Below are 24,675 nucleotides of genomic sequence, written 5' to 3'. Positions count from 1 at the left end.
TTAGTGCAGGATTAGGCTGAGCTGGAGGAAAATTGCAGCCTGCAGCACTTCACTGAGATATGCAGAGATCCTCTCAAGTGCCCGACTAAAAGCCGCACTGATGGTAACACAGTGCCACACTCCCTGTGAATGTCAAGACCAGCCCAGAGCTCTCTGCAGGGCTGCACACTGACAGGTACGTCTGTCTTTTATTATTTACACAGTCTGAGTATCTGAGCATTTCCACACATCCCTTTTTACTCCAACATAGGTTGCACCTTTTTATTGGTGTCCACTTTGCAAAAATGATGTGCAGCATTTGACAGTCTGTTTGCATCATTTATTAAAAATATAAGTAGTTTGGAAAACTCAGTGTTTTTTCGCACCTCTTTGTATATTTATACAAAAAAAAAAAAGATTAAAAAACAAACAAACATTTTCTTCTCAAATCATACCAAGAATGTCATAATGATCTGACAGCTGTTTGTTATGCTGTGAAAAGAAGAAAAATGTTCACTGTTGAACAAGGAAATGTGGCAGCAACGGTTGTTTTTTTGTTTGTTTGTTTGTTTTTTAAACCCTTTAAAATATACTTTTTTTGGGGGGGGGATTTCCTTTATTCTAAAGTAGTTTAAAACCTTCCACAAATTAAATAAAATGATCAGAATGAGAAGAAATAACATCTATGAGATCATGTCCCAGTCTGTAGCTTTGTTTAATACTAATTTGTACCACACGGGGGCACAGGGATTGAACAAAACCTGTATTTCACCAGGGGAGGTATATGGCAAAAAACAAAACTTTTACCAGAATCATAAATTAAACAGTAGCAAAAATCTGAGCTGAGCCCCCTACTGGTGAAAGCATCCCTCAATTCATTATATTCCACTTGTCCAAAGTCAGGTTAGGGTGGCAGTAGGCTAAAGACTGTATTCTAGGCATCCTGCTGGTCAGCCACAATTCCCAGTGTCTCCAGGGGGATACTGGAAATTCCCAGGCCAAACAACTGGCAGAAGGTGCCCAACTGAGGTCTCCTCTAATGGGGCACCCAGTTGGGCATAACCAGGAAACCACAAAAATAATACGCAAAATATGTTTTTTCCAACATGACTGAAAGACAGAGAATTAAAATTCTGGTGTTTATGTGAGAGTATTTAAAGCCAGCAGATCATGTTTAAATTATCTTGTTCAGTAGTTAAGACTTTGTTTTTATATATTTTTGTATTTTTTCAGCAATCTGCAGCTGTTAAATGAGGAGGTTCACTGCTTCATCACTTTTTGTTCAAGGGGAACATTTAGAAGAAGGTCCGTGCAGTGTAAGTGTACGTTTCAATTTATCTGTAATACAGTTTAGTGGCCAACAGGTGGAGTTGTTCCCCTTTTGTTGCCATATTGCTCTCTCAAACCAGATCATGCTCAGGGGGCTTTTTATATCCCCTTGACTCAGCATTTCAGCAAACAACAGTCCTCTCAGAAAGGCGACTTTTCATCTAAATCTTCAAATTAATTAAGAACAAAGAGCCAGAAGTGCTTTGATGTGATAACACAGAGGCTTGAGTGGCCTTTAGTGCGCTCTTCAGGCTGATTTCTACATTTCTATTCAGTGAACGGTTCATTTGTTGCTCATCTGTTCTGCCTACATCTCACGTCAGCTGATAGCTATTGTCTGATTCATCTTCTGCAAATGGAGCAGATAATCCCGTCTCTGCTTTTGTGTTTGCTGATGCAGCGCTACGCTGAAGTGGCAGCTGGTAAAAACAGCACCAGGGAGTCTAAAGACGGTCATCCTAACACAGAGACACCCTCCTTTTTCTTCACCACCTGTCTTGCCAGCTATCATAACTCTTAAGTGTCAACAGCTTCATGCCTCCTCTTTATCGAGTCTCTTTACCATCCTTCACTTTTGCCACTCTCTCCCTCCCCGTCCTCTCCTTTTTCATCATTCATAACCGACTTTCTTCCACGAGGGGGGTTTGACTCCTAGAGGAGCACCCTCTTTCTTTTTTTCCCACTTTCTTTTTAAAAAAATCTTTAATTCTCTAAATGTTAGCTCAGCTTAGTGGGTCGTAGTCATTGCCTCAGGCCTTTGATTTTTTTTATAGACCTCTCCTCTCCTTTGGCTTTTAAAATGTCCCAGTTCTGCCCACTTCCCACGAATGATACTGCACACATGAAGGAGAAATTCAAAGCTTCTCCCCCCACAGCCTTGAAGAGATCCCCTGTCAGTCACTGGCATCCCCTCTCTTGGTTTTCTATAGCGAGATCACAATCCCTTTTCTCTTTGTTCATCATTTGTGTTTGCTTTGGAAAAGCACAGGTCTGTTAATGCTGTAGGTCTACTATTGTTTTTCAATATATCAAGACTTTTTGCCATAATTTATAAGTGCTGCAGTTCCTGAAATGCACCTGAAGGAGAGGCTGAATGAGTTTTCATTGAGGATACCTGCCAGGTTTTAACTAAAGTTCCTTAGCGAACCCAAATGCAGGGCTTCACTTAGGGATAAAGGCATCAGAGTAAATGTTAACTTTTGAAAAAGTAACAGAAAAAAATGAGGAGGATCTACAGAATAATCCAAATGTACACCATCAGGAAAATAACAAAACTCCAAAACAAGGGGGAGCAGGAAAATTAGACAGGAGACTACAGAGAGTTAGGGAAGGCAAGAGAAGAGGAAATACTACATTCTAATTATCCAGAAAAGACTCCACCTTTTGGCCAGCGGCAGATGGGATAGGCTTCCTGACCCTGAATTTGATAAGGAGAAAATGGATGGATGGGCAAAGGGGAGGTCGAAGAAACGCAGTTACCAAAGTAAAACAGGAAGTAGAAACGATGAAGACAACGATAAGATGGAGGGACTCTGTAGACACTAGCAAAATATGAACATGGAGACATAAGAAAGGAGGTCAGTACACTAAACATGCTTAACTGTCTCTAGTTGATATGACCACTCTTACTGACACCACACAGAGCCAAGAGTAGAAAGTCTTAAATCTGAACTTTAAACTGAACTCATTATTTGAAACATTTGTCCTTGAGTCCTCTCATTACCCATGAGCACTCTGATGGTGTCATGGTCCTGTGTCTAGTGATCCAATGTTTATGTTTTTGATTATTCGTATTCTGAATTTTGGGGATTTCTAGTGTTTAGGTTTTGTTTCTATGCTTCCCTTGTGTGCTCCGTGTTGCATCTAGTTTTTTCTGGTTTCCTGTTTTACTTTGACAGTCCTGTGTCCTGTGTTTGTGCATTCTGTTTTGCTTCCTCCCTGTCTTGTGTGTGTGTGTGTGTGTGTGTGTGTGTGTGTGTGTGTGTGTGTGTGTGTGTGTGTGTTTGAGATTAGTGCCAGAGTGTTCCTTCGTTACCCTCTTGTGTATTTAGTCCTCTGTCTTCTCTCTGTAATCGTTTTTTTGCATTTCCTTTTCTTTTGTTGTCCTTGTGTTTCCAGCTTTTTAGGTTTCTTGTTTGTTGTTAAGCTGTCATGTAGTGTTTAGTTTTCCCAGTATAGGTTTTGTTAGCTCTGTGTTAGTCAGTCTTTGCTTTTATTCTTCTGTTCGTGTAAAATTAAGGCTTAGGTTCTGTTAATATCCACCTCCATCTCCGTTGTCTGCATTTGGGTCCTCACTCCCTCATCTCCATGCCGCCTGCTTTAACAGAGGTGACACATGGATGCATCATGGCCAACGTGGGGTTCAGTATTTCGCCCAGGGATACAAGGGATCAAACTTCTGACCTCCCACTCAGTAGACGGTAGATGACCCTGTGCAGCTGAACCACAGCCACAACCTGGCAGCGCATGTATGAGAGAAAACGAGGTACAGAATAATAGGACTCCTGTAAAGGTTGTGTTAGGAGCACACAACTTGGAAAGTATTTCCTTCTGCCAGTGTTTGGTACTTGTGTGTCATGACCTCAATTTCTAGTTTCTGAGACGTGAAACTGCATGTCCAGGTTTTTTCAAATAAATAAAAAGGTTCATATTTGCAGAAGGACATTTTGTTCCAGATGGTACCAAAATCAAATATAACTGCCGATCCAATGTTTGGCTTAATAATTGTAATAAATGTCACTTAAATAGATATTGCAATGTTGGTGAGTTGTTTTAATGAACATTTTGCGATCTAGTGAGCAGTTTTACTAAAAACTACTGTGTATTTTCCATAGTAATGAAGCAGCATGCCCTTCAGTGAAGCCTGGTTCATTATAATAGCAGCAGAGCTTCACAGACACAGTGGAATAAAGTCTCTGGATTATGTGGGAAATTGTTCCGTGTTGCTTCTATGCACAGCCTTTGAGCAGCTTTAATGTTTTAGCTGTTTACCGTCCCCTGGGGGCAGTGTGACAAAAAACAGGTGTGTGGGCTGCTTGGTCTCCTTGGTAAACTGCACACAAGCATATCTGCGCAGCCCGGCCCTCATGCCCCTTTGCACAGATTCAAAATGACCCAAATGATCATAAAGCAAGCAATAAGCTGTAACCTCAGACAAAGGAAAAATAAGGCAATGCAAAAGTGCCAAAATCTGCAGTTCCTTCAGTGGCCACTTGAAGCAAGTCTCTACACAGGAGAAATAAAAATAAAATATAAAAAGGTCAGCAGCCAGAACAACTGAAGGAACAGTGATGGAGAGCGGACAGGCAGGTGTGTTTCAGGAAGGTATTGCTTCTTGCAGGTTTGGGGTTCAACTTGACAGTTCAAGTAAATGCCAGGATTGTGACACTTTGCAGCTTGTTTTTCATTCTTGCAAGAGTTAGCTCCTTCCTCCATATACAAAATCACCTGCCTCCAAAAAAGCATCAAAATTCAGACTTTTAGCCTTTTAAATGCACTGGATGACATCATTGTAGCTGCCTTCATCTTTTACATTGTCTATGGTGGTAAATCTTTACTGAACCAATGAGCACGCATGCAAATGCATATTTTATATATTTATTACTCGTGCTATTTTGCAAGTGCCCCCTACTGCACCCTCAACTGAATTGCTCCAATATCTGTACAAATAGGGAAGTAGATTGGCTCTCTTTTATTGGCTCATGGTTGAGCCAATCAGCCAGTGCGTAACGTCAGGGCGATTACTCTCCTCTTTTATAAACAGTTTATGCTCTGGACATAATACTGACTGCATTAAATCATTGTTGGTTTACACTGAGGAAAAGTGTCACCAGCGTCATCGTTTAAAGGTATTCAGAAGGATATGAGGATTATAGCCCTGAGACATTAGCAAGCAGATATTACTAAAATTCCTCACTCTTCAGTGGAATTGTTAATAATAACAATAAAGAGATAATAAATAAGCCCTGTTTATTGTCCTCTATGTGTGTAGTTTGAGTGGGAGCGGGTGCAAAGTCCAGCACACACAAACACACACACACAGAGGCTGTTATCTGACGCTGCAGATTAGCAGTGCTGTCAGAGTCTCTGTCCTGTAGAGTGCGTTCACCCTCAGGGAGCAGGAGATTCCTGCATTAACTCAGCATTCCCACACTCTTTCATTCCCTTAAACCTCCCTCCCTCTCTCCAAGGCTGTCCCTATCTCAGTCCCTCCTCATCACATAATCCTCTGCTTCTTCCCTTTTGACTGGCAGTGGAGAATTGCTGTTGTTGTTGTTAATGTGTGCAAAGTGTGTCCCGGCCGGTGGAGGGTGGCCGATAAGGATCAGGACAATTCCTACTCAGGCTCCCTCATGCCTTTTAAGGTGGCTTTTCCGCCTGAAAGGCACAAGTGTGTGAGGAGAGTAAAAGAACAGGGCAGCTCAGGAGGAGTGAGTGCAGTGCTGGTGGAGCTCTGACAGCTCTGCTGAGACAGGAAGCACTAGATTTCACAATAAGACGGTTGCATTGCACACAGAAGTCGACAGACAGGCACACACACTACTGCCTCCTCTTAGAGGGGAGTCGTAAAACTTCAAAGAGCCAGACAGAGCTCTGTGGTGATTTCAGAGGTCTCCTGAAAACCACGCTGGAATGCACTTTGACCTCAGGGTGTGAGGAAGAGGAGACATGAGGAAGAACTACAGTGATATTCCACTCATCTATGTGACAGAGGTAGCTTTTGAACTTTATTTCACTCTAAAATCTGACTGAATGTTGATTATCTTGTTGTCGGCTTGATGAGAGATGAAAAAGTCGCTTCTTATTTTGTTTACGTGAAGTCGCCTGCAATCACTTGATATTCACAGCAGCTCAGGCACACAAAGATAAAAGCATTCATTTATGAATGAAATGTGCTCTGATGTATAGTAAGAACTTGATATTCCTGTAGGCAGGGGAAGAAGATTTTTTTTTATCTTATGCTGTGTTGTGATTACATTGGCATTTCCCACTAAACATAACCAAGGAAGTTGATTTTTAACAGTCTGAGGTCGAGTGAGACAAGTTTCACCACGTTTCTCTCTGAGCGTCAACGTGTGATTGGCCTTAGGAGCTTGAATAACATCTGAGGAATGCCTACACCAAAACACTGGCTATGCACACGTATTAAAACTGCCTGAGCTGTTTTTATTTTCGCTTTCTTTCTTTCATGATTGTTCTAAAAGAAGTCAACCGTGAAGTTTTCTGTTTCTGTTCCTCCTGTCTCTATCTGTCCATCACAATCTCAGCTGCTCTATCAAAATGTCCGGTTGCTGAACTCTGTGGCTGTGAGAAAAGCGTCCCAGAGCGTATCCCTGGAAGGGCGCTGTGCTTTTGGCTGCTTTTATTGTGCTGACACTGTGTGTTTTATGTGTGCACATGCATTATGTGCCTCATTGTGCCAGTATATGCACAACACAAATGCATTAAAAAAAAAAGATCTTATGTAACCACTTCCACCACAATGAGCCTCTTCCTGTCCTGTCAGGCTAACAGCCTCCATCAGATGACCAACAAGGAAACAGTAGAGGGAAGAAGCTGGTAGTTTTTATCTGTCATTCTCATCGAGGTCTCAGTGCTGCAAAAACCTTCAGCAACAAGTCTATAATCAGCTATCGCCTGTGTTTTCACAACTTATGCATGCGTGATACGTTGTCAAACCCTCTGTGTGCAGTATGTGTGCGAAGCCTGAGAAATGTAGAGACTTCCATCCATTTACCATGGTAACCAGCAGTGTCTAAAGCATTCAAGACCTTATCTTAGTGCTTCGCCTTGTCTTCCTCCTGCTCTCTCGCTGTGTTTTAACCCCATAACAGAGGGAACATCTCAAAGGACATCATAGCAAGAAATGTCTTTTTAACCTTCATCCTTACGTGCACTTAAAGCAACACTATGTAGTTTTTGTTGCGTGCGTATTTGGTCTATATCAGGTCTCAGAATTTGTTAAACGCAACCTGAAAGGAACAAAAACACAAGACATATTACACTGTGCCAGTCAGTTTCAACTAAAATTAAACCAAAATGTAAAAAAAGTAACAAATGAATAACTACAGCCTGCGATTCAGGTGCTTGTAGAACCACCTTTAGCAGGAATAACTTGAAGTAAATTGAAGTAATCGTTTTCTGTATGATCGTATCAGTCTCACATTGTTGTGGAGGAGTGTTGATTCAGTTCATTGAGGTTTGTAGGTTTTTGTTTATGTACAGCACTCAGGTCCAACCACAGTGTTTCAATTAGGTCGAGATCTGACATTAGATTTACTGCTGTGCTTGTGATCATTTGTTCTGCAGAATGACCTAATTATGACCGATCTTAATCTATGAACATAAGTACAACAAAGCAATCTAGCCATTTGATAACGCTTGAATGAAACATTATCAAATTCCATTTTAGTCAAATAAATTGACTAAAATGTAATTTTTATTCAGTGCCTTAGTAAATTGAACCCCACATAAAAATCTAATTCAGTTTTATTTGTACAGCCCCAAATCACAACAACAGTTGCCTCAAGGCACTTTATGTTGTAAGGGAAAGACCCTACAATGATACAAAGAAAACAGGAAAAACCCCAACAATCATATGACTCCCTATGCAATCGCTTTGGCAACAGTGGGAAAGAAAAACTCCCTTTTACAGGAAGAAACCTCCATCAGAACCAGGCTCAGGGAGGGTCGAGTTGGGGGTGAGTGGATGAAGACAGGACAAAGACATGCTGTGGAAGAGAGACATAGATTAATAATAGCAAATAATTAAATGCAGTGAGGTGTATAAATGACTAAGAATCTTTATCACAGTCTTGGTGAAGACTGAAAACTGCTGGATGCCAGATGTTTTTCTGTATTGCTGCCCAATAGATGCCAATATGTAATGTGTTCTCAGATTAATGTAAAGGAGCGCAAGTCTAAAACTTTTATGCATGGCAGTAACGTTTCATACATCACCAAGTAAGTACAAAAGCAGGCAGGACTGCAGTGTTTCTCAGATAAAGCTGTTTAGTGTGTTGTTTCCACAAATATGAAGTCAGTCAGTCAGACAGGCAGGCATGGGCACGGCAGCACCGAGGAGAAAAGACTTTGAGCCAAATTACTATTCAGCCGTCTGCAGCTGTCAGTATAACTCCCTCTGACCGGACTCCACAGGCAGTTTTTCATGTTTCCTGACCATCTTTTCAAATTTGCTGCCATCAGAAATTGTTTCTAAATAAATAACATTTTTTAAATATTAAAACAATTCAAATTATAAATATTTAGTTATATTTGGGAGTCCAGACTTCCAGAATGACCAGGAAGAACTGCAGAAATTGAATTAAAAAATAACATTATTGTACAATAGCACTGCTATTTTTATCAGCACAAGATAAAATATTCTAAAGTGAAATGCATTTTTGATTTAGTGCACGATAGGCAGACCCATCTGCCTCCAGAAATACATGCATTTAACCAGCCATTACAGCTGTATGTTGTATATCTGTGTATATATAATTGTGTATACAGCATGCACACAGTCACAGACTCACATAAATGTTTATGTCAGAGTTTATGTCAAAGAGAGGAGAAAATGCCAGGAGGTGCCCAAAAACACCCTACACCTGCAGGCCCAAACCTCTACGTGTTTGATATAATGAAGTAAATCCACCTGATGGCTTCAGGGGTGTGTTTTATTTGTGTTGTACACTAACAGGTGCCCAATTCATGAGGCACCATACTTCTAAGTGTACAGATGACTCAGTAATTGTGTTTCTGCTGAGCGATAAAGACCCTGCAGAGGTTTCAGAGTGGTGTAGTGCTGCTTCTTGGAGAGATGCTCATAGATATTATGATTCTCTCGGCTGTGGAGTTTAAGCAGTAGTACAAATGCTGTCACGCTGTGCTCGATGGCAAGTTGACCTTTGAGCTTCAGGTGGTTCTTTGAGGTTTTTAATGACGGCACCTTCATGAGATTGCTTTATTGTTGTTTTAACATCAAAAACACAAACAGACCTGCAGGCTGATTGACCCCCTTCTATGTCAGCTTAGGACTTTGAACAAGATCTATCCAATACACGCTGATGCCAACCTCCAGACAGGAAAGCCAACATACAGGTTAATCACAGGGGCCACTGGACTTTAAACATGTCTGTGCATTTATTCTGCCATTATTCTCCTGATTCATCAACAATCAAGCTTATGGTTGCCAATTATGGGCAGTCGAAGATGTATGATTCAAATTCACAAAGACAAAGTTTTGAAAAAGTGAGCAAAATCATCATCTACAGAAAATATGCGAAAATAGTTTCCTTCCTGAAGTTCCTTAATGTATGGGGTCAAATCGAGCCACAAGTCATGAAGCACAAAGATGCCTCTTGATATCACATTTACAATTTGATGATTTGACAAAGGAGTTGAAGGATGGATGAATGCTTTGGTGTCCTCATACCTTGACTGTTTTAATTCATTATACTCTCACCATAATGATGTTTCTGGCACATGCCACCTGGAACAAATTCGTTTTGTTGTGAAGGACAAGCTGAAGGCTTTTGCCATAATTAAGTTTTGCTTTCTCCTCAGATAACATCCAGTACAGTACAGTCATCTCTTATCAAAGTGTTACAGTTTCCGTTCTAAATTTCAGTGTTGTGGGATGATTTTCTTTTGTTTAATTCTATTTATAGTCTTTATTTGGCAGTACGGTGCAGAGAGTAGACAGGAAAGCAAGGAGAAAGTGGGGCAATTGCGGGGGAAGACTTGAATACATGCAACTGCTCCAACCTTTGGTATTTGGAGCACCATGACAAGGAGGAACCCTCATCATGAATCGTCCATGAATAGGCGCCTTAAAAAGATGGAGAGGTTTATGTATGCCCCTGAGGCCTATTTGCCCCAGTAGGCCCTCCCAGGGCAAAGTGGCTCCAGGTGAAGGGTCAAAGTCTGATTCTTATGATTACGATCTTTATGAAGGACTCATAAATGGACAACGGTGTCTCGCTGGGACTGGGGTTACAGGGTCCACACAGCCACGACTATACTGCATCTCCTGCACGTCTGTACTGTAATTTATAATTACATCGAGGTTATGATGCCATTAAAACCAAGCGAACATGGACTGAAACAACTTTTAGAATAGAATAGAATAGAATAGAATTCAACTTTATTGTCATTGCACATGTCACAAGTACAAGGCACAATGCACTTTTACTTCTGCTGTCTTTTAAAGATTAAAAAAATAACATTTAAATAATCTAAAAGAGGCTGTAATGAGATAAATCATTAACAGGACTAGTCGCACTAAAGGGCAGGCTCGAGAACGAAAAAAACTTCTGTTCGTTTTTGATATTTAATGTTTCCATTTGCTTCTAGTCTCATTATGACTCACATTTTCCTCTCACGCTAATTACATTTTATTTTTGCACCCAGACAATTTTATAGAGTTTATTCAGCGTGTCTAGCATGTAGTGAACAAAAGCCCACATCTTCACCATTACTCACAATCTCGCATCTGCCTGAAAACTGTCAGTCCCCATGATATAAATTTCTGAGAATGCTCGTTGCTCCACGTAGCGCTTACTGTGTTGACTTGCCAGCAGCTGGTTAGAAGCCAGTACGAGATCAGGAACTGAATTCATTAAAGACAAAAAATGCATATCCTCGAGGTGAATCAGCTGAGGTTAAGTGTCTGTGAGGGTTTCGGTACAAAGAGTTGTGTGTGCGTTTATGCATGTGTGTCTTTGTCTTTGCCTGCTACACTGTTAGTGGCTACAACTAACAATTAAAAAAAATTTTTTTAAATGGCTAAACTTGCAAGATTCCCATTAGCTTCAAAAGCACCGTAGTGCAAAACAGAAAGCGATAACAAGCTAAACTAAGCTGATGCAAGAGGCCAAAAGGAAGGTGTAAGAGTGTGCCAATAAAAAGAGCAGGAGCATAAATAATGAGAATTATTTAAAATAGCACTGAAGAAGAGTATTCAAAGAGTGTAAATCCCCCTAAGAATGAGGGCTGTACTAATACTTTGATATTTTATGATGTTTTTATTACAACTTCCTGACATCAGAATGTTTTAATTATCCAGTCTTTAAGTCTGATGTCATTAGCTGTTTCTGGGTCCAAACTTCGCTTCATGTCCCAAAGAAAAATAAACACTGTGGCAACACTTAGCGTTACAAACTGTCTACATCGTTTCATCTGTAATAAAATGGTCAGTGTGGCTGCTCTATCAGGTGTAATATATGAAGTTAAACATCCAGGCATCCATGAAAAGTTAGAGTTCACTAGTTTCCATCTAAAGATGATATACCATGTTCTGACTGAGGGATTTCACATTAGCACAGTGAAGCTGTGGATAAGTGATGAAATGTTTCTCCCACTGAAAACGCTATGTCCAGATGAATAGAATCAACCTTTTGAGATTACTCGAAATGGTTTCAAGGTCAAATTACAATGAAGGTCAAGGTCGAATGCTTAGCCAGCCCAGGTACACGTGTCCCCTGAGGCCTAATATATTGTTGTGAAGTTTAAGAATGTCCGTGGAAGCTTGTGGGTAATATAAAGTTTTTAGTTACAGTATTAGTTACAGTATCTCACTTTTAGCTCTACTTTTGGTCCCCACCAACTGCTGCAGAAAATGTCTAACTTCCCACAGTCACGGTAAAAAGAAAGTACACCCTCTTTAGGTTTTGTGGTCTGGGGAAGTTTTATAAGGCCAGTAAATTGACCCCAAGATCAATGACCATACAATACTCAGAGATACAGAAAAACCCAAGTGCTACACCTCAGACTCTACAGGCCTCAGTTAAATGTTAAAGTTCTTAAAGAAACTATACAAACGACTCGACAAGTGTTGCTTATTTTGAACGACTACCAAGAGAAAGCCTCTTACCTCTAGAAAGAACATGCCAGCTAGACTTAAGTATGCAAAGCTGCATCCCAACAAACCACAAGGCTTCCAGAACAATATCCACAGCATGTTAGCCCACACACCTCGTACCAACAGTGAAGCACAGTGGTGGAGGTGTAATGATTTGGGCTTGTTTTGCAGCCGCAGGACCTGTGCACCTCGCAGTCATTGAGTCAATCACAAACTCCTCCTCTGTACCAAAGTGCTCTGGAGTCAAATGTGAGGACATCTGTCTGACAGCTAAAGCTTGGCCTAAATTTGGTCATCCAATGGGACAAAGATTCCAAGTACAGCAGCAAATCTGCAACAGAATTACTGATAAAGAAAATAATCAAGGTGTTGCAGTAGCCCAGCAAAAGTCCAGAACTCAGCCTGATTGAAATGTTCTTGTGGGATCTTAAGACTGCGGGCCATAAATGAAAACCTCAACAAAGTGAAGCGACGTTATAAAGAAGAATGTCTCACCTCTGTGTTCCCTCACTAATAAAACCAGGAGATGAGGGAGGCAGCAGACTTCCACAAACTGAACATGGCCTCATCAGACACTGATTAGACCGGAGCTGTTTGTGTTCAACTCTCCTGATGATAATGACCTTCACTGACAAGCTTTTATTCAAATTACTTCCTCTGCATCCTCTGATTTTTGTGCACGCACTAATGAAAGGTGCCATGCCATAGTCACCGTCCATTACGCCTCATCTCTTCTGTTCATGCAATGCTCAATTTATCACCATGGGGACAAGCAATGTTGTTAGCAGCCTCTTACTGTTCATTCGGACACCCTATGACTAATTAAAGGAAAAACATAAACCCTTCATTCCTACAGTGACGGGATATTTTGACAGGTATTTCACCTGCTCAGTTTCTACAATAACAAACCAAAATTCGCACATTTATACCAGGATTAAACCACAAGACAACCACCTATTTTATAAAAAATAATCACCTAATTGTTATAAAAAAAAAGTTATGTTTTCACCGGTTGCTGTGATTTATGAAAGACACAAGCGTGTCTGTATATTTAGTTTGTCATTAAAGTCTGAGGGGCACTTCCTCTCCTCACATTTGAACACGAATGCTTGATATGATAGGATTTATTCATCCTTTAACCGGTTTCCTGTTGTGTGCGTGCTCAGCTTCATTAACATATAACCTTGTCCTTGACTTTAGCCTCAAGCTGCCTGGTCTGAAAAGTTTGTAGTGTAAACAGAGGCTTAGTCTTCCTTCTGTCATAATTTATTTTGTCAGCAGAAAATAGAAGCGTTAGATTCCCTCACTTTAGTTCTATTCCTGCTTACAATCCTACCCTCATTGAAATGATCCATTGTGGTTGCTCTGTAAAGGTTTTAATTCAGGTTTATGGTTATGCCGGAGGCCAATGCTGAACTGTATCACCTTATGCTGAGTTGGGTTTTGAATATTTTATCCTTATAATCCATAGGTTAAGTTTTAGGTCACATCAGAACAAGGATAAAACCTAAATACAGGTTAGTGGAGAGCACAAAGAGAGAGCATGAGAAAAAATCAGCGCTTTTATAACAAATTCTTATCGGCAGTAACCTACGTTCTTCTATGTGTTACAAGAAGTTGCTTGAGAACATTGATGCCAGTCTAATATCAGCTGTACGCAAGCTAACAGCTAGTTCAGCTTATCACAAATACAAAATTAGCTGGTTTGGCTCTGAAATGTAACAATTTGATTTGTAAAGAAGCTAGACTTAAAAACGACAAAGAGTTCCCACAATAATTTATTTAACTTTTAAGTTTCATTCAAAGATAAAGCAAAGATGGAAAGCTAGCATGTTTTCGCTTAATGTGTCTCAGAGCTAGCAAAGGAAACATTGAGAAACAATGGATCATATAAGTGTCTGTTGCTCAAAAAGCTAATAAATCTATAGAGCTACTTATAAAGGAGACTTTTTGCTGTCGGGGTTTTAGCAGCTGAGTCACTTGATATTTTGAAGAAATAACAGTGAAGGTGTCGGTTTGTTGAACCCCTTCCTCTTATCTCTCGCTGACCTCTCACTTTAATGTCACACCTTTGTGATTTCCAGTTCCTTTAACTCTGCCTCGGTACACCTACACATCACAGCAGTTGTCACTGATTCTGAGGGAAAAAATTAGCAGAGAGAGACCTGAAACCACTCAGAAGAAGACAAAGGGGCCTAAATGTCACACTCTAGCAGTGTGGGGCAGGCGGTGACGTAGGTGGGACCACACATGAAAGCGTGGCAGCTGCCCCACGCTTTGAAAGCGTGACCCTTTAGATATTTATTTCAAACATCCTGTGATGCCTGGGTGTTTGCTCAGAGAGGCTGTGCTGTCTTTTATGAAAGCTTTCACACATTCTGATAGATCTACTCATGTAACCGTGTTTTGGATTTAATGTGAAACATATTAGACACAGCTAGGACTGGGACATGCAATAGAAATGTGTCATATATGTTTCACATTAGATCCAATGGTTTCCCTGTTTTATCGCAATTTTAAAGATGTAAAGATGAATCTGTTAACTGAAAACGCTTTTATTTTTAATATGTAAACATTTTTACTACCTCTCTTTAATCCATAGTCATAGCAGACTTGTGTCTTTGTTTTATAAATTAGAACAAAGTCTAACAACTACAGCATGCTGATGAAAATGCTGGCCACGCCTCCTAATCTTTGATTCTGGTGTATAAACACTTTTCCTTGATATTCATTATGAAGAACTCACTGAGCTCGGGGATTGTGTGTGATGTGTGAGTCACCAACTCTCTGCTCACTCGGTAACTGCAGAGCTCTAAACCTCCTCTGGCATTAACATCAGCACAAAAACTGTGCTTCATGGCACAGGTTTCACTGGCTCCTGTAGACGTGACGCGTTGAGTTTATTATTACATATTCTCTGTTTGATTCTTGTCTACAGTTTACATTTCAGGCTTCATGTATTTTCTTAGTGTTTTCAGTATTGAATTCTTAGTTGTACATGTTTTATTCTGCTTGTTAGTTATCTTCTGTGTCTTATATTGAGTTTTACTCCCTCACATGTGATTGTGTTAATTTGGGGCACCTCATTTTCTCCCAGCTGTGTCTAATTCCCATTAGCCCTCAGCGTGTTAGCATGTGTAGTCCTGCCATTCCTATCTATTAAAAATCTTTTCTTTTTTTTCAGCCATTTTTGAATTGTTTGTTTTTCTGGTGGACTTTGCTTTATGGACTTTCAGCAAACAAAATTAAAGGCTTGCTTAAAGTTTAAGTTTGGCTAACCCATTTCCATGTATCCATATTTGGGTCCTGAGCGCTTCAATTCATCACACTCTTGTCCACATAGTGTCGCTGACTTGCGGTTAACCTCACAAATCCTTTTTACCAGACTTTAATGAAACATAAAGGAGAACAGCCATGCGGATCATTTTATTTTAACGAACTTGGGTAATTCTGATCTGTTAGTGGTGCCACTTTAGAAGCTGCAGGAACCTTTAGACACAGAATTGTAAATGACATTAGACTTAAAAGCAGAACAACATACATACAAATATAACTGTTACATTTACTGTGATGTTATAAAATGCTTAATCTTCTGAACATAAATTTAACAGTTTATGTTTAAAACATTTAATTTGAGACATAAAGTGGATATAAGAGGCCAGCTGACAATGTTAAAACTATCGCATCTGCTGACTTTTGTTTTTGGGTTAATTGGCCAACCCACCATCTTCAGGTATCTGGTTTTAGCAACTGGTTAAAAATATTCCATCTGTCCACTTCCTTTACCAATTCAGGGAAAAGACAAGGTAAATCCTGGACAGAGAGAGAGACGATCAGTCACACCTATCGGCACTTTAGGATCAGTTAATCAAGCATGTGCTTCTTGGACTTAAATGATACTAAAGTATGAAAGACGAAACCTTAAAGGCACAGGGAAGCCCTAGCTGGCTTATGCCACCCTGGTTTAAAAACATTTTATTCAAAAGGAGATTTTTCTTCTGGGGAAGGTCAACCTGTCGTTGGCAAGGGGAGGGATGCTTATATTTATTGTATGTAGGGAAAAAGAAAACAGCTAACACATGATTATTATTATTATTATTTTAAAATGAGGAGCGAAATAATTACTCTCTGGTATGGGTTAGGATCATCTTTTTTAAAATTAAGAAATATACCATTCACCTTGGTAAAGGTTGTAAGTTAGCTGTACCTTTCATGGTTTAGAAAAACAATAAAACTTGAATATACGTTTACATGTGTAAACACCACCCTCATGCATTCATGCATGACTTTAAACAGAATTTGTCAAGTGAATCAGCAACAGCTGCTTGTGGTTGAAAGCAAGTTGCTGATAAAGCAGCAGTTTCCACAGACTGGCAAGAAATACATTTGCATTATATGCAGTGTGAAAAACAGTCATCACCTCTATTTTGGTCCTTAAGCCTTTTGTTGGAGGGTAAAATGTAAATCACGTTCTTTGTTTAAACATAGCTACAGCTTCTTTTTGTACAGTTAAAATTTATACGGTACGGAGAAATAAAAATGTCCAAACATTTCTATTGTTTTTTCCGCCAACTTCAGAGGACAGTTCTTGATAATGTTTTTAGTTTGTTTGTTTTACAATGATAAGGATTTCTAAAGAAGCAGAATTCCTAGAAAATACAGAGAACAGTCCTTTGTGAACTCATTTGTAACCAGAGTCTGTATCTAGTAATGCCCGTGAGTGTATCTCAATGCCATCTCAAGGTTTTCCTTTATATTTCTGGGTATTGTAGTGCTTTGAATTGGTTGAAAACAACATCAGCTGATACACCTCACTTATGTTTTCCCTGTTGGTTTGACAGATTTATAACCCGGTTATTTTCACCTCCAGGCAAACAAAACCCCATCTCTGTTGTGCCCATTCAGCAGACCATCTGTTGCATATGTTGCATGTTTGTGCTCCACTGTATTTGTGTGTCTAACGGCATCGATTAGGCCATTTACGCACATACAATCATATGTGCGTAATACATACAACAAATCAGCATACAACAAAGCTGCATCAGGGTTTATAAAGCTGTGGCTGTGTGACCAGCCTCGACAGTACAGCAGTTTGCTGCAGTCAGCTTAAAACTATAAAAGCTACTCTAGGTGTGAATGAAATGTATGACTATGACTTCTAGTTCAAAAAGGGCTATTTATGTATTTAAGTCCAGTTGTTGCTCATTCACTGTTACCTTGAACGAGTCATGCTATCACCACTCTGTGTAACAGATATTTCCTATATAAGCAAATATGTTTTACACTATTTACCTACTGAAATGAAATGACTGAATGTATCAAACATACATTTTGCTCTTACTTCACATTTTAATATTTTTAATGATAACATTATTAGGTTTTTAATGTCCCTTACTGCAGAATAAAGATTTCTTATGAAAGTTTGGTTTTGTTTTGTTTTTATCTTTAGCTCCATTCTAAGAAAATGACCAGTTTCAAGTGTCCTCAGTGTAGGACACATACAGGATGCCATGCTGAAATGTAAAGCACTTACAATAGAAGCCACCAGAAACAAATTATTCCAGCCTAATTGATGACATTTATGGCATTTGTTTTCTGTGCTGACTGATATGCTGCTCAGTGCTTTGCTGCCTGCTTTTAAATCAGATGTCACTCTGAACATAAACACAAGCTACATGTGATGTCTCTGATGTGTATCTGTTTCTACCTGTGCTGATGCTAGCATGACTAAAGCTAGCCAAGCAGCAGTAAATATGTGAAGTAAGGCAAACAAACAGGATCATAAGGATCATAAGAATATAAAACCACGAGCACTACAAATGTAACAGAAATATGTTGACATAAAATGGCATGTTATTTGAAATCTACACGAAACAATGACACAACTACTTTTTTTCAATTTTTTCAATTTATTTATTTTTTACCAATTGTCCAAATTAGTCTGTGATTGGCCTTAGTGTGACAGAAATCATATTTATATACAACTAAATATGACTCAGCAAACATGTTTTAAATGGATGATTCCTCACTTGATGACGAATGATCCATTTCCATATTTGCTGAGTCTTAAATTTGATGTCAGTGAACTTTTCAGTGGTTGGTGTTAAAAAAAAGCCCCCAAATCCCCTATGAGCAAGCACTTGGCGACAGTGGAGAGGAAAAACTCCCTCTTAATAGGGAGAAACCTCTGACAGAACCGGGCTCAGGAAGGGGTGGCCTTCTGTCTTGACCAAGAGGGGTTCAAATGTTCACTGACAATTTAGTTGTACATAAATATGATTTTTAGGACTTGATGTTGACACCAATTATGTGAAATTGGGGACGCGCACAGTTCCGCTTCTTCTTGTTCTTCTTCTTACTTGGCGGAATCTCTGGCAGGCTCTTGACTTCAGTCTTGAGTTCAGCCACCTTGACATTGAGCATTTTCTGTTTGTCTTGTACACTTTGCAAAGATTCCTGTACAGAAAATGCAGCTGACTCTTCTTTTTCTATCTTCTGTTGTTCTGTGGTGTCTTTTTCTTTCTGAGGCTCCTGCAGAGACCTTGCAGTGGATGGCAGTGAGTCCTCTTTTTCCATCTTCTCCTGTTCTCCAGTCTCGTTTTCTTTCGGAAGCTCAAATTTGTGCATTTCATTTGCAGCAGTGGAATTTTGTTCTTTGTGCTGCTGTGGGATTTTAAGTGAGGAAGCTTTGGCCCCTTTCAGCTCTCGCTCCAGAGACTCTAGCTTCAAATCATGAAGGGCCTTGTTGGGGCAGAGCTGGGATTTCAGGTCACTGATTTCCAGGTTGAGTGTCTCCTGCTCCTGCCTATGTTTAACGGCCTGCTCTTCAAGCTGATTTTGAGCTGCTAGGAGCTGTTTCTGGAGCATCTCAATCTGCTCTTGCTGAATCCTACATTTGAGCTCAAATTCAGCCTCCTTACACTCAGAAAAATTATGGTTCTTAAATGGTTCTTCAGATGTCTTCATGGTTCTTTAAAGAACCATCATACGTCAAAGAACCTTTTTATTTTGTGGATGGTTCTTCAGCTATTACAAATGGTTCTTTAAAGAACAAAAGGTTCTTTATCCTTAGCAATCTAAGTTTGATGGTGTAAATGGCATAAATATTTATTCACTATAATGAGGCTGTGAATTATACTGTGTGTTTTCTTTGTGTGCATGTGTGTGCGAAGGGGAAGGGCGGGATACCTGGCAATTACCATTTAAGAGAAGATGGTAGGAAACTGAATATTCAAATAAAAGTTAGAAATATTTGCAAACAATAGACACAATACACACATTCAAATACTGTACTTTAGTTTTAAATTTTAATAAAGCATTACTATTTTCTACTCCAAGGCATTACTTTTGAGATTATTATATATTTTTGAAAATATAGCATAATGATAATAATAAACTTTACAAACCACCCAGCAGTATGTAAAGTCAAATTATAAAATACAAGTAAATAACAACTGCAGAACAGAATGTCAGTGTAATGAACACACACTTCGTTTTGACAAAGCACAGCTTAGGTAAATGATCTGAGTAGTTGTTCATCACTGATCAATTTGTTAATATGTGTTTCGAGCCAAATAAATGACAGGGAGAGAGAGAGAGACGTCAGAACACGTCATACTATAATCTCCCGGGAGCGGATGGAGGGGGTCAGCCGTTGGGATGCGCATGCGCAGACAGAGTGTGCGAGCGGCGGGCCTTGACCTTCGGGAAAAAAAAACTCACGGACGGTGACAGCGAAACGGATAACAGTCTTCAGTACCTGCTGGACTTTGAAGCTGTGGATTCTGGGACTGTTAGAAAAGGTAAAACATTTTCATTAAAACCTTATTACTGTTTTGTTTTTGTTACTCGTCATTGTAGCTTGCTGTTAATGTTGTGCTAACAGTAGCGATTAGCTAGATACGTTAGCCGTTGAGGTCAACGCAATTTAGTATCCAACTGTTTTCCTAACAAAACCACTGTTATAATTAAGTGAAGCTGCTCCCAGCTAATTTGAACCTTTGGCTTCTAAAATATGTGGTTCAATTGCGTGCTGCGTACATAACCTAATGTCAGCTAGACCGAAATTAAAATTTAATATATTGTTAAAGTCACTAAAATGGCGCCTGAAGCCTGTTGTGACGTGAGCTCTGTGTCTGCTCTAGAAACTCTTGAAATTCTGTAGATCTGAGCCGTACATTAAATACTCACATGAACCTGTACTTTGAATTCTGTATGAGCTGTATAAAATACAGCTATGCATAAGTGTTTTGAATGAATAATTAGATTAGATAACTCTTTATTGTCTAATCGAATTATATAGAAATGAATAGAAATGTGACATGAGAAGGTGTGTCTTTGACTGTTCCTGCATAACTTAGTTTCGGACTAGTTGACAAGTTATGCTACGGTCATTTGATGTTTCCAAGGTAGATGTTCTTTTGTAATATAGTTAATTTTTTTGTATATTTCATTTATCCACCATCATACATCATACATACAAGCTAAGAAGAGGTCGTTATACTAACAAGAGGTATCAACGCCGGGCCAAAGTTCAGCACATGGTTAAAGTTTGTAATCCAGCCAGGGTGTAAATATCACTCAGCAGCCAGAGCTGAAGCAGGTAGCATCAACACATAAATCTACTCTACCCGGCTTAAATCACAAGAGCACCTCTGACCAAAAAGCTGTAGATTTTTCTTGTTTGCACAAATTAATCCAGATTCACATTAATTGTGTTCACAGCTCCAACAAAATGAGGAAGAGGAGGGGGAGAAACACAATTAGGTTGAATTACAATTGGATGGAAGGCGAGGACAAGGAGAAGGAAGCTTAGGATGAGGAGGAAGAGAAGCAGCAGGAGCATCTTTAGGGATCCCTATGATGTCATTGAGGTTGGTTTCATTAATATGGTCCTCTCACAAAGAACGATGACTTGTTTTAGTTCACCTACTTCCTGTATTAAATAGTGATGTGCAAAATGTTGTGGAAAACCATGGAGCAGGCACGTATAGTGCATCTGCAGGTAAATGAACATCAAATCTCTAAGACAGACTGAAATCTGTATATTTATCACCCTTATGATAAAACCCATGTCAGCCATTGGTTTATGGACTTTGTATTTTGAAGCCTCAACATTTGCTTTCTTGCTGTTGCTATGTTGGGACCATATTAGGATGAGGGATCAGAATCTGGAGTCATGCACACTATTGTTTCATTTAGTGTGTATCCATAAGATTCGTACAGCAGATCCAAGTTGTGCCTTGAAAACAGGAAATCCGTCTGCATAGAGGAGAACTGTAATAGCAGGCTTGTAAAAAGTGAGGCTTTGTGCTCTCGTTTTACTTCTGTCACCCTGTTTTGATGCAGATTTCACTTGAAATCAGGCAAGAACTGGACTTATTTTTTTATGTGTTCTTGTGAATTGATTGTGTATCGCATATGTTTGATTTGACTTTCTGCAAGACAACAGTTGTCCGCTGGCCAAAAAAGTTTTCCAAATACCTCCACGTGATCTAGCCTGGATTTAGAAAAGAATAGCAAAAAAAATCTGCACCTCCTGCTTCAGATGCAATTTGTGTTTCTGTGTTCAGAGGCAGCGGCGAGAGGGGAGACCTCGGCTCATCCAGCTGGAGAGCCTGACCAGGAGGAGTCGAACATTAACTGAGCTCTTCCAGGGCACCCTGCAGACTCGGCTGCTGGCATCGGCGAGCAATGACGTGAACGCCAAACTGGAGTCCATCACAGGTCAACTGCAGGTATGCGAGTCAGACCTGAGGAGGGTTTCACTTTTCTCTTCTTTATAATTGACTCTTTTCTCTATCTCTTTCAGCTCCTTGTCTCAGAGTGGGAGGGATTTGAAGCACAAAGGGAGGAACTTGTCATTTGGTTGGCTGATATGGATGTGAGGTTGACCAGCTGACAGGAAACACCAGTGAAAAACTGAAACAACTGCAGGTGTGGGCTTGTTTTGATATGACATATACAGGGAGTGCAGAATTATTAGGCAAGTTGTATTTTTGAGGAATAATTTTATTATTGAACAACAACCATGTTCTCAATGAACCCAAAAAACTCATTAATATCAAAGCTGAATGTTTTTGGAAGTAGTTTTTAGTTTGTTTGTAGTTTGAGCTATTTTAGGGGGATATCTGTGTGTGCAGGTGACTATTACTGTGCATAATTATTAGGCAACTTAACAAAAAACAAATATATACCCATTTCAATTATTTATTTTTACCAGTGAAACCAATATAACATCTCCACATTCACAAATATACATTTCTGACATTCAAAAACAAAACCAAAACAAAGCAGTGACCAATATAGCCACCTTTCTTTGCAAGGACACTCAAAAGCCTGCCATCCATGGATTCTGTCAGTGTTTTGATCTGTTCACCATCAACATTGCGTGCAGCAGCAACCACAGCCTCCCAGACACTGTTCAGAGAGGTGTACTGTTTTCCCTCCTTGTAAATCTCACATTTGATGATGGACCACAGGTTCTCAATGGGGTTCAGATCAGGTGAACAAGGTGGCCATGTCATTCGTTTTTCTTCTTTTATACCCTTTCTTGCCAGCCACGCTGTGGAGTACTTGGACGCGTGTGATGGAGCATTGTCCTGCATGAAAATCATGTTTTTCTTGAAGGATGCAGACTTCTTCCTGTACCACTGCTTGAAGAAGGTGTCTTCCAGAAACTGGCAGTAGGACTGGGAGTTGAGCTTGACTCCATCCTCAACCCGAAAAGGCCCCACAAGCTTATCTTTGATGATACCAGCCCAAACCAGTACCCCACCTCCACCTTGCTGGCGTCTGAGTCGGACTGGAGCTCTCTGCCCTTTACCGATCCAGCCACGGGCCCATCCATCTGGCCCATCAAGACTCACTCTCATTTCATCAGTCCATAAAACCTTAGAAAAATCAGTCTTGAGATATTTCTTGGCCCAGTCTTCACGTTTCAGCTTGTGTGTCTTGTTCAGTGGTGGTCGTCTTTCAGCCTTTCTTACCTTGGCCATGTCTCTGAGTATTGCACACCTTGTGCTTTTGGGCACTCCAGTGATGTTGCAGCTCTGAAATATGGCCAAACTGGTGGCAAGTGGCATCTTGGCAGCTGCACGCTTGACTTTTCTCAGTTCATGGGCAGTTATTTTGCGCCTTGGTTTTTCCACACGCTTCTTGCGACCCTTTTGACTATTTTGAATGAAACACTTGATTGTTCGATGATCACGCTTCAGAAGCTTTGCAATTTTGAGACTGCTGCATCCCTCTGCAAGATATCTCACTACTTTTGACTTTTCTGAGCCTGTCAAGTCCTTCTTTTGACCCATTTTGCCAAAGGAAAGGAAGTTGCCTAATAATTATGCACACCTGGTATAGGGTGTTGATGTCATTAGACCACACCCCTTCTCATTACAGAGATGCACATCACCTAATATGCTTAATTGGTAGTAGGCTTTCGAGCCTATACAGCTTGGAGTAAGACAACATGCATGAAGAGGATGATGTGGACAAAATACTCATTTGCCTAATAATTCTGCACTCCCTGTATTTGATATGAAACATACGTCAGAGACATTATCCTAAACTGGACTAACAAAGGACCATGAGTACAACATGAAACGTACATTACATAGCGTAATGCTAAAGTTCATTGATCATTTTAATCATAAACTTGTTGTTGAAATATTTTTACTGAACATGCAAACATCTGCTGATGAAGATGTGTTGATTTATTGGTCTGTTATGAAGCTATTGCTATTTCTAATGTGTTTTATCACATACACACACATATTAGTGTTTAAAACACTAATATGTGACATGTATTAGTAGTGATGTTGTGCTGAGGGTTAAAATGCCTTTTTGTCTTTTGGTAACTACAAAATGACAATAAACCATTAATATATGTCTATGCTGTGCTCGTATTTATTTTTACCCTACTCAAATTCAATTTATGATGCATTTTAACTTCTTAATAACTTCTTTCATAATTTAAACAAGGACAGGTAGAAAACGTTCATATTTAGTGAAAGATATTTATTAACATTATCCAATGAGAGTTACTGAATGTCTGTAGGCAGTGAGATCTTGGTGGTTGATGAGGCGACAGAATGTCATCTATGTTTGGTTTTAAATTCAGTTTCAATGCTGAATCTAAGAAACAACAGACTGCAGAGGGAGACTTTAATAGAGGTTTACTAACTCTTACTATCATATACATTGTGGAAAAATCTGTCTTTATTTAGCATAATATATTTGTTATAAGCACTAAATATGTTTTATGATTAACTGATGAACACTAACGTACCAAGCTGAAACTTCAGCTCACCAGTCAGCAGCTTATATTCACAAAAAACAGATAAATCTGCGATCCATGCAACTCTAACCAGCCAACAAAAACATGTGTTCATAATACAAAACAAGTTTATTTTTTGTACCTTTTAACATTTCACAAAGTAAAACAATAAAATAAAACAATATGTTTTCAAGACTTTTTCACAAGTTCCTATATCTCACTGAAATGTTAC

General features: G+C 39.6%; 2 protein-coding genes across 3 annotated transcripts in view; both read left to right on the top strand.

Annotated features, from left to right (window-relative positions):
* Positions 1-138: 138 nt before the first annotated feature.
* tmcc3 (transmembrane and coiled-coil domain family 3) overlaps positions 139-24,675 on the top strand; it is an 89,903-nt gene continuing 65,366 nt past the window's right edge. Inside the window, exons 1-2 of one of the 2 annotated variants that reach the window (XM_026147554.2) lie at positions 139-175; positions 1,213-1,295. In XM_026147554.2, coding sequence (XP_026003339.1) covers positions 1,230-1,295 — 66 coding nt within the window. In that variant the 5' untranslated portion in view covers positions 139-175; positions 1,213-1,229. Of the gene's footprint in view, positions 176-1,212; positions 1,296-5,811; positions 6,022-24,675 lie in introns of those variants that run through there. The other variant, XM_026147555.2, reaches the window with a different exon arrangement.
* LOC145421386 (uncharacterized) lies at positions 19,126-24,057 on the top strand. Its single transcript, XM_080291629.1, has 4 exons — positions 19,126-19,971; positions 20,894-21,042; positions 21,742-21,906; positions 21,981-24,057. The coding sequence occupies exons 2-4, from the start codon at positions 20,986-20,988 to the stop codon at positions 22,068-22,070; spliced, it is 312 nt and encodes a 103-aa protein (XP_080147755.1). The 5' UTR covers positions 19,126-19,971; positions 20,894-20,985; the 3' UTR covers positions 22,071-24,057.

Source organism: Astatotilapia calliptera, chromosome 17 (genome assembly GCF_964374335.1).
Source record: "Astatotilapia calliptera chromosome 17, fAstCal68.1, whole genome shotgun sequence".
In the NCBI taxonomy this organism is placed as follows: domain Eukaryota; kingdom Metazoa; phylum Chordata; class Actinopteri; order Cichliformes; family Cichlidae; genus Astatotilapia; species Astatotilapia calliptera.
This window is presented reverse-complemented; position numbering and strand designations above follow the sequence as displayed.